The 17143-nt window shown below is 37.0% G+C and overlaps 1 protein-coding gene across 1 annotated transcript in view; it reads right to left on the bottom strand.

Annotated features, from left to right (window-relative positions):
• Positions 1-1908: 1908 nt before the first annotated feature.
• The window catches only part of LOC102235707 (E3 ubiquitin-protein ligase Midline-1-like), a 32499-nt gene continuing 17264 nt past the window's right edge, over positions 1909-17143 (bottom strand). Inside the window, exons 3-10 of the mRNA XM_023329935.1 lie at positions 16306-16401; positions 11110-11217; positions 9035-9183; positions 8628-8755; positions 7481-7624; positions 4489-4650; positions 4202-4409; positions 1909-4128 (exon numbers count right to left, since the gene is read on the bottom strand). Coding sequence (XP_023185703.1) covers positions 3780-4128; positions 4202-4409; positions 4489-4650; positions 7481-7624; positions 8628-8755; positions 9035-9183; positions 11110-11217; positions 16306-16401 — 1344 coding nt within the window. The 3' untranslated portion in view covers positions 1909-3779. The remainder of the gene's footprint in view (positions 4129-4201; positions 4410-4488; positions 4651-7480; positions 7625-8627; positions 8756-9034; positions 9184-11109; positions 11218-16305; positions 16402-17143) is intronic.

Here is a 17143-nt window from a genome sequence, read left to right as displayed (position 1 = left end):
TGCAGAGGAACAACACGAGCTCAGCAAATCCTCCCCAATAAAGAAAAGGTTAATAAAACGGTAGGTCTTCAACCTCTGCGGGATGATTCAGCTGAGCAGCGAAATTCCAAGATGCATTATGTTAGTATATTGATTATTTCAAAATGTCACACAGAGATACTGTATGAGGATACAGGCAGGTCAGCAGGCAAAATAATAATGTTGAGCTGGAAGAAAAAGTTAGAATTTAGAGATTAAGTATTATAATATGCATCAAAGGTCAAAGGTGAAACTTGACAGCAATGAATAATTATCCTGTGTCCTGTCTGGCACAGGGTTACCTTCCAAAGCAGCAGGATTCGTTGAATCTTTAAGATCAGTGTCACAGGGAAATCCATCTTGCAAGGTCCAAGCTTTTCTTTGGGGACCAATACACAGAAATTAGTACCAGTTGACATAGAGTACTGGCAGGTGTCTCGTGCACCAGTGGTCAACACTGGTAACACCTGGTCACTCACTGACTTTAAGAAATGCTTTGTTTAAAAGAAGCTTCATCCAATCACATGCTAACTAAATTCTCTACAAGTCTCCAAGTAATTTCAACGGAGCTTTTACACCTGATAGTTCTGATTACACACAGCTGCATTCTAAGCTAATTTCGAGAGGATTATGCTCTGAGGACATAGTTTACATGCCAAGAGCATTTACAGGTGTCACGTTTGTAGCATTCTCTTTACTGTTTTCTTGCTTCTGCTGATTAGGTTAGTTTCTGGTTTCAGTATATAGTACTGTCTTTGAAAAGAAATCAAAATTGCTTTCTTTTTAGAAAGTGCCAGAGTGAACAGAGTCTTCTCAGGCTGTATGCAACATAGAGTAACTCAGATCTGGCCCTCTCTCATCCATTGCTGCCAGTTTGTTGACTGAAAGACTGGTAATTTTCCATGAGCAAGAATTATTTGAATCTTTGGAAATATTTCAAGTCACAAAAACACACACAATCCAGACATTTAAATAAAATCAGCATCATTCATCACAGAGGAGCAGATAGACCCCCCAAAAAACAAACAGGTAATATCAGCTTCTTATCCTGTAACTACATGCAATCCAATGTGGCCATAAAGGTATATTTTGTGCAAAAATCACTTAAATTGCTAGTTGTGTGTTTTTGCTTAAGTCAATTTAAAACTATAAAATCTCATAACAACCCATGTCTATAAGTAATAGTTTAATGAGTGTTTCAAGAAGCACCAATTGAGGTTTGCCAAATATTCTTTTGGGCAATCCTTTCTGAGAGAACACACTGAGCTGTGTGAATGACAAACAAAGCTGTAGTTAACACCAGAGCATATCTGTTTAGGGATGAACCCCTGCTGTCTGACAACAATCACTCCTTGAAAGCCAGGAAGAGGCCTTGATTGGGTGCAGGAAGTTCACAATAAACTTGACGACTTCCTCTGGTGCAGGAAATTCCCAAACTAGGGTGAACTCTGCATTTTGATGTCAACCAAAGTGCAGACTAGATTACTCAGACAAAATGTTGGGTGTATAAATGAGGACATGATGCTAATCAGTGCCGCTGTTTAACTCGGATCAAAAATGGTCAAATTTAATTTTGAAATTTTGTCGACATTTTGACAGTCACATTGACAGATGAAAAAAATTAGTAGATGGCTTGATGGACAAAGCCTAGCCTCCAGCATAGTTCTATACTGAAGGTTTTCAAATCCTGCTGGTCCCCCTCAGTTTTTCCATAAAATGTTTGAAATTGCTTGAATTTTTCTTTTGTGATTTTCTCAAGCTAACAACACATGAGAAATGTAAAATTTGATGTTTTTCCATACATTACCAGATTTTGAAGGATCCCCTGTAATGTTTTTATTAATTTATCCGTCTCAAAGCTGCTCAAATACACAAATGAAACGACAAACCTGAAGTGAAAACAAAAACAAGTTTATTTCCTGTTGTCTATTATCCCAGGAAACAGTGTTGCACCTGATTTTCACAAGTGTTTACATAGACTGAACATAGATCACCATTTTTAAAAAGTTTAAAAGGACACATTAAACGAAGCACTAATCTTGGATTAGATGATGGGATGATTTGGTAATCTATCTGCTCAATGGATTACCAAAGAGATGGTCCAAAAACCTCAGTTGTTCTTCATATGGTTAATGGTAAATTGTTTTGTGTACAAAACTTGATCTAATTGAGAAATGCAGAACTTTTTTTGACATTTGCATTGCAGAGGGAACTCTTTAGCAGTATTATTAAGGGTAAAATTCATGTGGAAAATGTCACAAATTTGTTTCAGTTACTAGAAATCGATACGGCAATGTGAATTTTTACCTTTGTATTTAATAATATCCTGGGAATACAACTGTTTGACAACGTGCCTATTATACATCACATAAACTCAGGATCACAAAACAAAATGAACACATTAGGTCAGACAGAACACATCTCACCAGTATGAATGCATATAAATTGCACAAAAAGATGAGCATTTTAGGCTACAAACCATGAATAAAGTGTAAACAATGTGCAAAAAAAGTCTATATTGGGAATACAGCAATCAATATTTTCCATTCATCTCTTATTTTTTAAAAAATATCTCAAACTTTATCATAGAATAAAATTCATCTGAACAGCCATGGGTACTTTGGTTCCTTGTTGAATGAACTGAGAAAAAATAAAAAGGGCTTTGTGGGGTACAACAAATGTACAAAATATACATGTTCTGGATTTCACAGCAACCAAGACGGATTAAAAAGTAAATGTACTCGTATATGCTTTGCGTACTTTATGGAAATTTCAAAGTGCTATTTTCATTGAGATGAGCTATAAAAATAATAAACAAACAAAAAAAAAAACTAAAAAATTAAGTTGTGGCTTTTTTTTCCTTTTTGCAATAGTTCAAATATCTCTGTCAAAACACAAAGAATATGAAATCCATCCTCTGCTTTTTGCAGAGCTGTAAGGATTCAGGAAAACAAGCGACCTCATATTAGTAGCATATTGAAACATATTCTAGGAAAGCTTGAAACTAACACCTCTATGCAGTGCCTTGCTAAAGTTTCTACATCCCTCTAATCTTTTCATGTTTACACCCCCAATCTTTAGTGTGTTTTGAAGTTTAAATGATGGACCGATACAACATAGCACATGACTGCACTGTGCAATAAAGAAGATGCAGAACTTTAGAAATATTTAAGAAAATGTGAATCTAAAAAGTGTGGCATGCAGTTGTATTCGTCTCATTAGCACTAACGCAACTAAATAAAATCAAGTATAACCAATTGCTTTCAGAAGTTACCGAACTAGTAAATGGTGAACAGTGTTTATTTTAAGATGATCTTTTAAAAAATCACTATAGCTGTCTCGTTATTAAAGAAATTAAGGAGTGTATGTACTTTTTCAAGGCACTGTTGCTGCACTGGGTAACTGTGAACATATGCTGAGTAGTTTTAGTGGCATACCAGGAAACAAACATTCTGTGACGATCCAGATAAGCTAGAAATTATATGAAGAATAGATCAAACACAGACATGCTTACTTGTTCTTTTCTTTTTTTCAAGCATGTTTTATGGTTGAGGTCAGAAAAGACAGTTTATATTGTTCTGTTTTGTCCCTACTTCTGGACACATAATCGTCCATGACCAGAATATAATGTGGCTAACTGTAGCAGAAGAGGATGACTCACTCTTTGGCTCTCTACCCAGAAAGCATAGTTTGAATAAGTGTTGCCCAGTGCAGCTAGAAGGTAGTGACTTTCTGTGAGTTTCATTGTGTTTTTGTACCATTTAGTTACCAGGTTCTAGTCCCTCTAGATGGTCGGGTATAGGGAGACCAGTGAGTATCGTCAGACACTTATTCCATACATTAAACACGGGACACACAGGCTGGATGAAGGAGACGTGAAAGGTGTGTAAGTGTTGGGAACCGACGGCATCATAAAAAGCCACATATCCGGCATCGTAATCCAGCAAGACCCCGACCCGCCGCAGTTGGGGTGAGGGTTCGATGGCCAGCTCCTTGCTGTTGTGACGAACCACCCAGGAGTTGTTGCAGCGGCAGAGCACCCAAGAAGCCGAGTTCTTGCCAATCCACTCGTGCTTGGGGGCGGACTTGTAGGCAATGCCTATAGCGTACCTTTTTATCAGAAAAAGCAAGTTAAGATTCAAACAAAGAACATTTACTTAGGTGCTGTAGAAATGTTTCCTACCATGTACTCCCTCCAATCAGAGCCTCCCAATAGTGACGCCCGCTGTCGATGTAGACATTTCCCACCACGCCGTAGCTGCTCTGGCTGGTGAACCGATCCTGACTGTGGCCTTTCTTGGACGTGGTTTCATCCCGCTCCACTGTGAGGTTATCATGGGAAACCTTGAGCTTCTTGTGAGCAGATTTCGGATCCAGTTTGAATGGCTGGCCTGGTTATGAAAGACATTTTGACTATTTTAAGAGTTGAACTTTATTGTTGCATACAGAGGAAAATGTTTGATTTCTTACTGTTGGTTTTTAGAGTCCCCGGCTCACTGCTTCTGCTTCCTGCTTGATTAATGGCCTTGACAACGAAAATGTACTTGGTGCCGCTCTGCAAACCATGAACTGTGTAGTGGTTTTGCTTGATGTTTGGAACAATCATCCAACTTTCTAATGAGTTACATAGACCTAGGTGGAAGAGGGAAAGCAGTTATAAAGTAACAAGAAACTTTCCTAACACTTACTACTGAAGGCATACTTTTAGTCCACAAAACAATTTCCTTTAAAAAAAAAGCCAGCAGAAGATCAATGTACTGCTATGTGACAGCATAGTGTGCTAAATTGAAAAGGATGTGCAAGCCCTTGGCTGTGGGAGCAGGTAAGAGGGTAAGAAAAGGCACAAGAGGAAACAATTCACACCTCGTTGGCTTCATACCAGCACAATACTTTCTGCTGCGAGTGTTTTCAGTGTGGGTTTATTTAATGGTACCTCTGCTTTTCCACAGTGCCTCCAAGGCCAAAGTGTTTTTGTGAGCGTACATATACTCCTCATGTCATTTTTCTTCTTTTCCTGAGAGATTGACATGGTTGTTTTTTTTTTTCATTTTCACTTCCTTGCTAGGCACTCGGAAGTGAAAATAGTCAAAACATGCTCCTCATGGTTCGTTTAATGTGTTCAAAGACCACAAGAGCAAACTTCCTGTCATATTTACAATGTGATTTATAAAGTTGAATAGAAAATTGAACTAAAAATAGCATGCTTATGCTGGCCTTGCGATTAAGCTTAAATTGTGTGCTAAATGAATTGTTTGACAGCATTCCTGTTATTAAAAAGCCATAACAAATTTTATCACAAAGTCTGCATTGGGTGAAAAACTAAAGTATATTATGTAAACTATATAATTTTTTACACTGTTTACACCAGGGTAAAGATGTTTCACTGTTTGACGAGCCTGGTAATAAGATATTTTCTGACTTGAGGTAAAATGTTTGACCAGTCCCAGTGCAACTGCACCATTGTAAGATGGACACCATCTTCCAATCACAACAAATAAAAAGCTAAGGTTAAGCTAGCAGCTTTGACAAGTTCAAGTTTAAATTAACACATTTAGTTTTTAGGGGTTTTTTTTTATCTTTACTGAACATATGAACAGTTGAAGACAACAGCAAACTTTAAGACCATTAATTTTGTCTTGAGTTGGTTTGAAAAACTACAGATTGGCTACAATCTCATCTATTAGTTGACTAATAAATCAACATATGCATTTGATTAAAAGGATATCATTAGCTAGAATAAACTGGAATGTAATGCAAAACAATTTATATTTCGGCACATTTGCATGAAAATCGAGCCGATGACCTCCTTAAAGTAAAACCTGATTTGTTTGACTGCGGATTGCAGCTACCTTCAAATGTGGGTAAACACATCAGTTTAAACATTCTCAAACTGTAATAAAGAAGCAAATAGTTTATATTTACAAGACTTCAACTTCCTGCTTGGTGGGTCCAGGGAGAATTACATATATATAATTATAATTATATATTATAATTATTATATTATCTGCCACTTGACCCCGACTTTGAAAGCAACACCTCTGTCATTAGTGAATGTGATAAGAGTGAGTGCGGTAAACATAACATATTATTGAAAAAAAAGAGACTGGGATGCGACAGCAATAAGGAAATGAAGAGTCACATTACTGTGATAAATATTGTTTTTTTTAATATTCTTTAAGCATTAAAATAATGAGGGTTGTAATGGAAAAAGAGACCACCTTATAAAGGAATGCTTTATTAGATAACTGTCAAGAATATAAAACAAGAAAATGAAGCACTAAAGAAATGGAAACTTTTCCTGAGAAGTCTTTGAATCTTTAAAATACTTCAAATCTGGAGCAGATGAAAGACAGAGATGAGGTGGTTTGATTGAAAGGCAGCAGGGGAGCTTGTCTTCAGGTGCCTTGACCCCATTTTCCTCCATGTAGTTGTTGCTCACTCAGCCGTACTCAAGATTTCTAAGGTCTGTGGGTGTTTGACTGATGTGTATGTAAGTATACACTACAAGGTAATTGTTCCATAAAATGTTCTCCGTTTTAAGTGACTGATACTAGATTATTTTTTTCTCTTAGCTGTCATCGTGACAAAAATGCCTCCATCCTCTTGGTTTCGTCTGTTCTTGCACAGGAAAATAAAACAAAACTGCTTTTCATATCCAGATAGCAGAATGTTTTGCTAAAGAAAACAGTCTTTCTTTATACATGTGAGATGTGATTTGTAATCCTTTACCTGCACAGATGGCGCACATACAATCTGTCAGCTCAAAGTAATTCGACATTTGATTTTGAAAATGATGGAAGATGATCCATGACTTTCAAATGTTTTCAGTGTATATTTTTTTGAGTAAAGGTGAATGCATACGTTTGCCCCACATTTGAGGTTTTTATTTAAAAGACATTGCAAGCCATGTTTCTGCTACCTTGGGTTGGTTTGTTGCACAGAATCTGAATAAAACCTAAATAAAATACATTGTGCTTGTAAAATGTGAAAAAAATATCATGTAGGGTAAATATTTGTACCAATATTTTTTGTTAGCTATTGCTTTAACTTGTCAGATAATCTGAAGAGTTGCAGCGAGACGAACAGAAGTTGGATGTCTGCTGTTGTGCATGTGAAAACGAGGCCTGAGTGCTCAAGCCTCATTGTTTCCAAATATTTTCCATCTATGTTTACACAGACATGATTCATATTACATTTCTAAAAATGTCTCCGTATGGAGGCCATTGTCAAACATTTGCAGTTTTGTCCAGCCAAAAACCGTGTAAACAAGTGGCCAAAATGTTGACAATTTACTGCCCTGATGTCATGTAAATAGGGCCTTAGATTCTCGTAGTAAAAAGGCATTTTTCTTCCTTCGTTGTATAATTGGACATGAATTCTGGCAATATGGAAATAAAATACTTACAGTTGTACTACAGTTAGAATGAACATAATGTGGACCTGATGTCCATAATGCACTTACTGGCGATGTTGGACTGTCCGGTGAAGATGGCGTACTGCAGCTCATAGGACACAACTGTGAATTCATCATCAGATGTCCAGTGGACACTGATTGTGTCATAGGAAGCTGTGCACAACTCTTCCCTTATGCATGGAGCGCTTGGAGCTGTAGAGAACCGAAAGCAGGAACATTATCTTTGCACCCCCAGATGCAAGAGATTGCATGAGAGAAGTCCCAAGCTGGTGATTCACCAGTTTTTAGTAGTTCCAATAAAATTCAGTCTAATAAACCTCCCTTATCTGCACAAGAATCTAATTTAGGACTTTTATGGGGGGGTTGAAACTCATTTTGAGATGCAAGCGTTACAGGTTCAATAATAATGGCAATAGAAATAAATCTCCAAATCACATTAACGCAGCGGGAACAGAACATAGCACAACCTCATTAGAAACACAAAATCTTAGTCACTTAGTGTATAATCACAGAAACTGCTGGCTCTATTTCACTGACGCATTGATTCGTAGGGAAAACAAATGTTATGGGAATTTAGTTGGAAATGACTCCTTTTGTGTTAAGTCCATTGAGCTTCTTGCAGGAGGAGAACAGAGCGAGGTAGAAAAACAAAGATACAAAAGCCCAGCTTGAAATGATTGTAAAGTCACTTCTTATCTCTTTTTGTGCCTGTCACTTGCTCCCCACTCCCAAGCATTCTGTCATGAGTGGCTGCACATAGTGGAGTGATTCAGGCTGATTCACTGAGTGAAATACCCTCCAGCGAAGCCCTCATGCGTCGCAGAGAATAAATATGAGCCAACCATTTTCACCAGGCTTCAAATCCACAACAAACCCCATCGTTCTTTTTTTTTTTCTTCTGTCCCTAGTGTGCCGATCAATTAACAGTGACATTTTGATACTTCCAAGCAAATGAAAGATGGGGAAGGTAATGTTTGACATTAATTTAGGAGTTAATTGGATGAAGTATAACTACTAAAGCAATACTTAAAGACAGACTTGAATGAAATTAAATTAAGGAAAATTAAACTAAAACTTGAAAGAAACTTTATTAGTTCTCTGTAAAGTCTAAGTTTCACAAGGGTTAATGAATTCAGAAAAAAATCAGATTTTCCTTTTGGCTGTGAATACATTCTTGATGTAAAATGTCTCTAACCTGTGAGGTAATCCAGATTCTCCAGCAACTTCTTCTCTCTGGTGAAATCCAGAGCAAACGTGTCAAACGTGTCTGTCAGGTGGATCTCTGGAATCAGCACCTGGGTTGATGCTGTTGCCATGGAAACCCTAGATTATTATAAATAGAAATGGAAAAGGATTTTACACCTTATGTTTCATCCGTGCTAATATTCACTCTTTGGTCAGAATGTAAAGCATGGACCACGTGTTGTGAATAGACTTCAGATATGAAAATCAGATTCACAAGAGTTCCTGAATTTAGCAGTAGGAAAATTAATTTAGCACACAAGCCCAACTTGTTGAAATCGGTCCACAAAACGCTCGATTGGGACTCAATACTTTGTAGCTGGTGAGGCTCAAGTTGAAATCTCTGCCAGGCAGCCTGACCTTTCATTGATGCTCTTGGCCGTCTGCAGGAAGCGAGCGTGATCCGTTTCCTTCAGTGTCTGATCGGCCTGTGTGATGAGGGCCGAGGATCTCTCGATGCACTGCTTGCAGTTGGAAATCTGCTGGGCAAGCTTCCGAAGCCTTTGAGCCTGAAATCATTGAAATGGAGAACTTTCAGCAGATTGGCTTTTAAGACGAATGGAAAATGGCAAGACTGCAGCTCTTTATGTGGCTACATGGAGACTAATGTTGACATTTGCACAAAAGGTCAAGACTAGGACATTCTGTATTTCTTGATGTTTTCTCATTTATATCAGTATAAGAGCAGGTAGAAAATGGTACAAGTTCAAGAACATCAATCTTTTTTTAGCTAAATTTACACTGACTTGGAGTAGATTGGTTTTAACCTTCTTGTCTCTAGAGTTGTGAACCTGTAAAGTACTCTGTAAACACACAGTGTACAAGCACCTGCTGACTGCCAAATTTTGTCATGTAAACAATGAGACCAAGGCATTTCAAATCTTCTTTTTTTTCCAAATATGATATCCATAATACAAAATTCTACTGGTTAGAAACAAATCCTATCAATATCTCATTTGTTGACAGAACTGTTTGGCTACTCTACCATGTGTAGAGAAGCCAAACATACCCTGCAGCCTGAAACTATTTATAGTGATTCAGTTTTTCCACAGTTTGTTACGTTTTATTCCAAATTATATTAATTTAATCTCTGCTCTCAAAATTCTACACACAATTACCTCATTATGACAAGATGGAAAAAAAAATTTGTTTTGTATCAAAACCAAGAAATCACATTTATTCAAGTTTGTCAGTGAAGGACCAAACAAATTATTTGGTTTCTTTAGTTTACATTGTGTTATCAACCAAGGTTTTAGGGGATTATAAGAGCAAGATTTGTGAGGAAAACGTACAAATAAACTGGTGCAAAATGTAATGAAGCAATCTTTTTATGGTGAAATCCCAAACTTTCTTAACATTTTTTTAAATCAGCCATGTTGGTGATTTTTGTTGCATGCAAATCTGAGACTTCAGCTTCTCTCGTTTGCTGTCCAGTTTCATTCTCTTTGCTTTTTAAGAGGCAGATTTAGGTCACTGGTTAGATTGAGGTCAAACGACATTTCATCAGCAGTTTGGCTTGTACCAAAATAAACACGGAACAGAAACTGTATCCCAGGAAAGATTACACCATAGCCATAACCTCTGGATCCAGTTCATGACAAAAATGCCAAGCGTCTATGCACATTCTTTCTCATTCAGTGCTAAATGTTGAGATTGTTGAAGTTAGATGGTTGGGGAAAAAAACAACAACTCTGAAGCACACCAAGTCTCATTACATGGAGCTTAAATTATCATTTGGGTTGAGAGTACAAGCAAACATCTTCTCCATATGCTGTGGGATGTTTCTTTGGCCAATCTGCCGCCTCCCGTCTGTTCAGAAGGGTTTGAATCTCAGGCATCTAAGTAGTTTGCCATCTGCTGGCAGTTAAAGGATCGTGTAAACATACATCGCTGTGAAAGAGTTTGCCCCCTTAATGATTTCTTTTGGGGGGGTTTTCATACTGTAATATTTGAAGTGAAACAACAAATGTGTATGCTTTCAAAAGACAACCTGAGTAAAAACAAAAAGCCACTTTCTTTCTTTGAGGAACAAATTTATCAAAACCAGTCTGAGCCTTAAAAGAAAAACTAAGTATTTAGTACAATTATCTCTCCCAGAACATTGTGCGGTAGTGTGCTAGGCCATCATTACAGGATCTTAAACCCAATCACACTCTGGTTAAACTGTAAGGCGATAATCCACAGGTCTTTCAAAACCTTCCATGTATTCCAGGATTTCTTTTGTATTCTTTTTTTCAGCTTTTGTTAGTTACTCACAAATTCTGCTTGTTTAAATACAAGCAGAATTCATACAAGCCCTTCTTAACAAGGGCTTTTCAATAATTTAAGATTTTCATGTTTTTTTTGTTATACTTTTGAAATTTTAAACAGTTTAAGGACAGAATAAAAACACTGTGTGCTATTTGAGGTCACACCGTTCTACTTTTTCACTTCACCTTCCCCTCTTTAATCTTGCTGCCAATGATCTGCCTCCTCTGCTGGATGATGTCAATCAGGACGTCGCACTCCTCCAGGAGCTTGCCCTCCTGGCGTGATGCATTTACCTGAAAATCAATTCACAGATGGCATCAAATTGACAAAGACGAGACGGGGAAACATGGAAAGTTTACAGAGTGTGTACATTTATATTGTGGTGTGATATGTTGTACCAAGAAAACATTTTTCTTCATCCATCTTATACTAAAGCAAGAACTTGGTGAATAATTAGGCTTTTTTTAATATTTTGCTTCTGCCTTGAGTGATAAAACAAAACTACCCGTGTTATCTTAACAGCACAAATATGTGTGGGCGTCTGCATGTGTGTGGATTTCACCGTTCTAGGACTTACATGGGACCTTGTGCTAAGATTGAGCTGTTTTTGCAATAAATAATTCCAGTGTTTCTCCTGGTTGAAAATGGGAGTATCTCAGACAATTGGAATATTAGGGGAAAAGATTCAGATTTTTGGCACTTATTTTGTATTATAAAATTTAATTACGCTAAGATTAATATATTTAAATCCTCTGTTACTTGTAATATTCATGATTTTGCCATTTACCGGCTAAAACTTGGTATCATTCAAGTTCTAGTTCAGTTTGGTTCGTACCAGCAGTGTTTAATTTCTTCTTTAGTAACTGATGACTTAGTGATTTTCTATACTTTCTATGTAAAAAATTAGCTCAAAGGAAATTTGATCAACTTCAAAGAATGACATATGCAACAGGAGGAGTTATTTGTTGTCCAGATGTTATTTTGTTGCATTTTATAAGTCAACAGACTGAAACGGGGATCCAGATTCCTTTCTGTACATAAACATTTGAGATTTGACAAAGATTGAGGAGTGAATATTTTAAGAAGAACTGTCTGTGGGATTTGTATTCTTCTTTATGAATCCAGATCAAAATGATAGAAATTAGAGGAGAGAAATTGTTTAATTTAGTTGGAGGTATTTTGCAAATTCAGATAATTACCATTCAGAGCAATTGTGTGTCGTTTCCACCAAAGACAACAAGCATTTGGCGTACTTCTCTCCAGCATTTGATTCCCTTCACAGGTAGCTTGACACACTGAGCAGGCTGTGAAACCTGTTCGTCCATTTATAAGGTTGCTGGACTTGGCATAACTCACAGTTTCCTATTGTAGTAATTTCCTAGTGGTCCTTTAAGCACCTTGTAAAGTTTTCTTGCTGCAACCAAGTGATGGCGCAGGGAGCCATAAAAGGGAAGTCTGTTGCGAGAGTTACCAAGTGATTATTAAAGTGCAGTTATTCATTCAAACTTAGTCTCTCTGTGTGCTGACAAAAGTTTTAATAATTACATCATGGGAAGTAATTTTTATTTCCTACACTGAGCCAAACGCGCTTGTAAAGGACTTTGACTGAAAGTCTCAAAGTATTCAGTCCTTCCTTACTGCGTTTATATAATTTTTTCCTGGTTTGTGTTGCCAAAAGCAACAATTTGCCACCTGGAGTACATCTGTGTTAATGTGAAACATGCTGAGCAAATACCACGGTTCCTTTGCCCAGCGAGGAAGCCTCAGCAGCTGCTGCTACAACTTTGCTAATTGGTTTCTTTGACACCAATGTAAAGCTTTGCACTTTGTGAAATGCTTGCACCTTGGATTTGGTACTCAAAATCATGTGGGTGTATATATATATATATATATATATATATATATAAATGCCACACATTAACCAGAAACTGCAACTATTGAAGGTTAGGTGTAACTTATGGTTGAACTCTTGCTAACTCTTTCTTTGAGAAGATTTAAACATTCCACATTCTATTAAGACAACATCCGTTAATATTCAGGAGGCCATGTTGCAGCCTAAAATATGTCAGTGCTCCAGTTGTGACCAAATTCATCATGTCTTGTACAGATGTAAAGTATCTACTGCAAGCCAAAGCCCCATGGAGGATATATTCAGTGTGACAGATTGTCGGCTATAAGAAACATTAAGTGTTTCATTTAAACACAAAGCGTCTTAAATTATCTTAGCCTGGAGCATGTGGAAGAACTCTTCTACAAAGAGACACCATCACTTTACTGTTGGATTAATTCTGCTGCTGCAGTGCTTGGCAAAGTATTTCACAGCGTAACAGATATTTCTAATATTTGCCCTGTGTTAGTTCATTCCATGTTGGCAGGTTTGTGAGAAACTCTTTCTGTGTTCAGAAGATCAGATGAACAAAGTTCCATAAGAAGCACAAAGTTTGGAATAGTTGTTTTATAGCCTAACCTGTGCTAAATGAGGACCCAAACACAGGCAGGATGCAAGCAATATCCTGAGAAAAGTGTAGCTTAGACAAAGTCCAAAAAACATACACGCTGGAAAACTAAGGTGCCAAAATAACACAGTCAGCCAAATGGCACTGAACCACGAAGGAAATATGATGAACTGGAGAATTGAATCCAGCAAGTAGTAAAAACTGGAGGAACATGTATACCGGGAGGTGTGATTAGTGGGGGGGAAAAACAAGTGAGTTTAATCAATTACATGAGCTGTAGTTGTGAACTGTGGCACTGAGGGAGAACGACTCAAAATGACAGACTATGTAAACACAACAGAGGAACAACAGGGAAAAATAACTGAAGATAAGTACACGAATGAATAAATGAATGAATAATCATTAAGCATAATATTAGAGAACCAAAAGAATCAAGTGAGATGTGAAATAAACCCAAAGAAGAATTCAAAACTATACTGACAAAGCAGAGCAGAAGTCTCTCAATTGATGACACTTCTGTGATTCTCTCTGTTTTATTATTATTATTATTATTATTATTATTATTATTATTATTATATTCTCTAACAAACCTGAGGCCTTCACAGAACAGCTGCTTTTGTACTGAAATTATAACACACAATGGTGGACTCTTTTCTTGTTGGGTGACTTATGAAGGCAATAGTTAAGACTATATTTTTAATTAAGGATTTGAGGACCAGATTTCAATTTAAAAAAAATAAATTTTCACCAGTACGTGCTAATTTGTGTTGGCCTAATCCCAATAAAACCTAATGTTTGTAATCAATAAGAGAAAATCTGAGAAATAAAAACTTTAGAAAGGCCTTGTTATTTTAATGCATCATGGTATGACAAAATACACATTTTCTGTTGAGTTTATTCAAAAACATATCAGCTACAGTTAAATATGTGCAAACAAAGTTTCAAACTGAGTATCTTTACATTTGCTAAAATGCACATATTTGTGTCAAGTCTGTTTCATCTGCCTGTGTAGATTAGGATTAGCACCTCTCTTGACGTTTACCCATCTGTGATTGAGTCCTAAAAGGGGGTCTTCATCAGTCTAGTAACTCAAGCCTCACTAATGTAACGTAAATAGTGTATGAGGATTAATAACGTATGTTGTTGTGGGGGGAAAAAATATCTATTCAACTGTGAATTTTGACATAATTATTATGAATCATGACTTAATGTTCTTAAGGATTTTGTGTAAAATCCTTTATTGTACTGTATTTAAAAAAGAAAACTAAAATGACCCTTGTGAGTCTATGCATATTTATTAAACAGTGTTAAATTAATTCACTCCACTCTCCCAGAGCAACCCCTAGACTGTGTCCCCATTTTTCAACATGTGATAAGTGCCCGAGCGTGCTTGGAGTGTGGGTTGGTGTTGGTTCTAACATGGAAAAGCTATAAACAAGATGCCAGCTGAAAAGGCAGACGCATCTAGTGTGCAGCAGGAATGCAAAATTATGGGTGCAGCTGAGCTGGTGAGTCAGAGGAACAGGATGCGAGTTGGCAATCTTTTTCAAGACATGTCTTTGCAGCTGTTTTGGGATAATCTGATGTGAAATATTCAGAAAGCTCATTAGTGGCATGCAAGCAGAGTCTCCTTGATCTTCATAACTACAATTTATTTTTGTATTTTTATATGTCTGACTTATGTTCCTTCTTGTATTTATGTTGCACACCATCGCTGAACATTATCCCATCTCATTTTTCTCTCATTTTGAGGGACATGCTCAATATTAATATGCTTTCATCTAATGCATATTAATGAAAGGAAATTTTAAAAAAGAAATAGTGGTTTATAAATTAGGTGAAACTTGTACTTTCTACAAATTATCCACTTATGGAGCAAATATACGATAATTATATATATATATATATATATATATATATATATATATATATATATATATATATATATATATATATATATATAATTATTGTAGCTGTATTTTCATTACAGTTTTCTCAAAGTTGTGCTTTTGTGATCACAGAACCGCCATTTCTTTCTATCCTTTATTCATTAAAATTCCCTTTATCTTGTATAAACTGCACTTTGATATGCATGCAAAACAAGCACACAACTGTAATTTAATCTTCTGAAAATATTAAACTGCCTAATCCTTTACATTCCTCTACTTTGCAAAAGGTCTTGGCAGGCTGCGACGCTGCCCTCCATATTTTCTAAAACCCTGTGGCATTGCTTTATTTAAAGCATCTTAGTGGTGCAATGTGATGCGAATGGGCAGGCTTGGCACAGAACTGCTTTCAAAGGAGACTGCATGCATGCAAACATGAACACAAATCTGTTAATGCAGGAATAAATATGGTAAACCAAACCAAATGACAGAAAAATGTGAAAATCTGCTTAAGCATTGTTTTTAAAAAACGGTATGAGAATGTAAATGCGATTATTGTACATTTATTGCAAAATTTCCATGCAGAATTTGAGTAGATGCAGATAATCACTGTGCAATGAATTATAGTTTAGACTTAAACCAGGGGAATAAAGGAATGTCAAGCTACAAACATAGATGTTCGCATTATTTATACAGAAAGTGACAATTTCATACAGCTTGTGGTTTTTCTTAAAATAATTTATAAATTACAAAGTCGCTCATAAAATGAAGCATTAGAGTAAACCAGTTATTTTTGAGTCCAGAATGTCTTCACAGTCCTTATATCAGATATTGAGCTTAATCTTTAATGACAACTGCAATCGCAAGATGTGGCCTGATTTTTAGAGAATTGTCTAGTTTCTAAATTTGTCGCCTTCACATTTTTACTCTTGGGCAAAAATAACCAAACATCAGCAGTTTCTTTCACACAGAACGACACCACTTGAATTGCTAGACAAATTAGGTCATTGGAGACCCCGGCAGGGCCATTGAGACTCACCTCGACATGTTGACAAGTCTGGATCAGCTTCCCCATCAGCGACTCTAGCTCATTGTTCCTCTTGATCAAGTTGCTCAGGTTGGAGTCAAGAGCTTGCTGTTGGAAACAAGAATGAGAGATGCTAAAAAAATAGAAATGTCACACAGATGCAAGACGATAGAAATGGAAACAAAGCTTAAGCCGACGCATCAAATCAACTAAACAAGAAGAAACCTTCTAAAATAAAACGACATGAAAATTGTGCAGTTCTTTAACCTGATCAATTTCTAAATTTGTAAAGTTTTGAAGGTGGCGTACCTCTGACCGTGGGTAGTACCCCTCATCCCTGCACTGCCTCCTCATCCTGCCCCGTCCGAAGCCTCAGACAGCAGATCCTAGTTCTAGCCGTGGATGTGACTGGGACAGTCACTCCACTGAGCACCAAGCCATGCGCAAACCCAGCCAAGCGATAAATCAGGGCTTCAAAAAGCTTTCCCTATGAGAGCAGCGCTCCCGGCAAACGAAGCGGCAAACAGGTGACAAGCGCGTCAGTGCCGCCCCTCGATGCTCCTCCCTTCACTTTTTCCCCTCCTTTCTATTCATCCTTCTGTATTTTTTACATAGCTTTTTTTTTTTTTTTTTTTTAAATGCCAGAGCCAGGCTGTTTTGTTTGCTGCCATGTTTCACATAATTGCCAAATCAGGCATGATTAAGCTGTTCTGATGCATCGTTGTCACTTTTCCTCTTTTCAAAGTTTTAAGATGTTCTTCATGGTTTCAAAGCTGAAAGTGAAAATGACCGAAGTATGAAGTTATAGAATATGCTTTGTACCTCTTCAGCCACGTTTTAAATATCAACA

This window comes from Xiphophorus maculatus, chromosome 24, assembly GCF_002775205.1.
Source record: "Xiphophorus maculatus strain JP 163 A chromosome 24, X_maculatus-5.0-male, whole genome shotgun sequence".
NCBI classification, from domain to species: Eukaryota; Metazoa; Chordata; class Actinopteri; order Cyprinodontiformes; family Poeciliidae; genus Xiphophorus; species Xiphophorus maculatus.
Note: the sequence above shows the minus strand (reverse complement) of the source record. Positions and strands in the feature narration are given on the sequence as shown.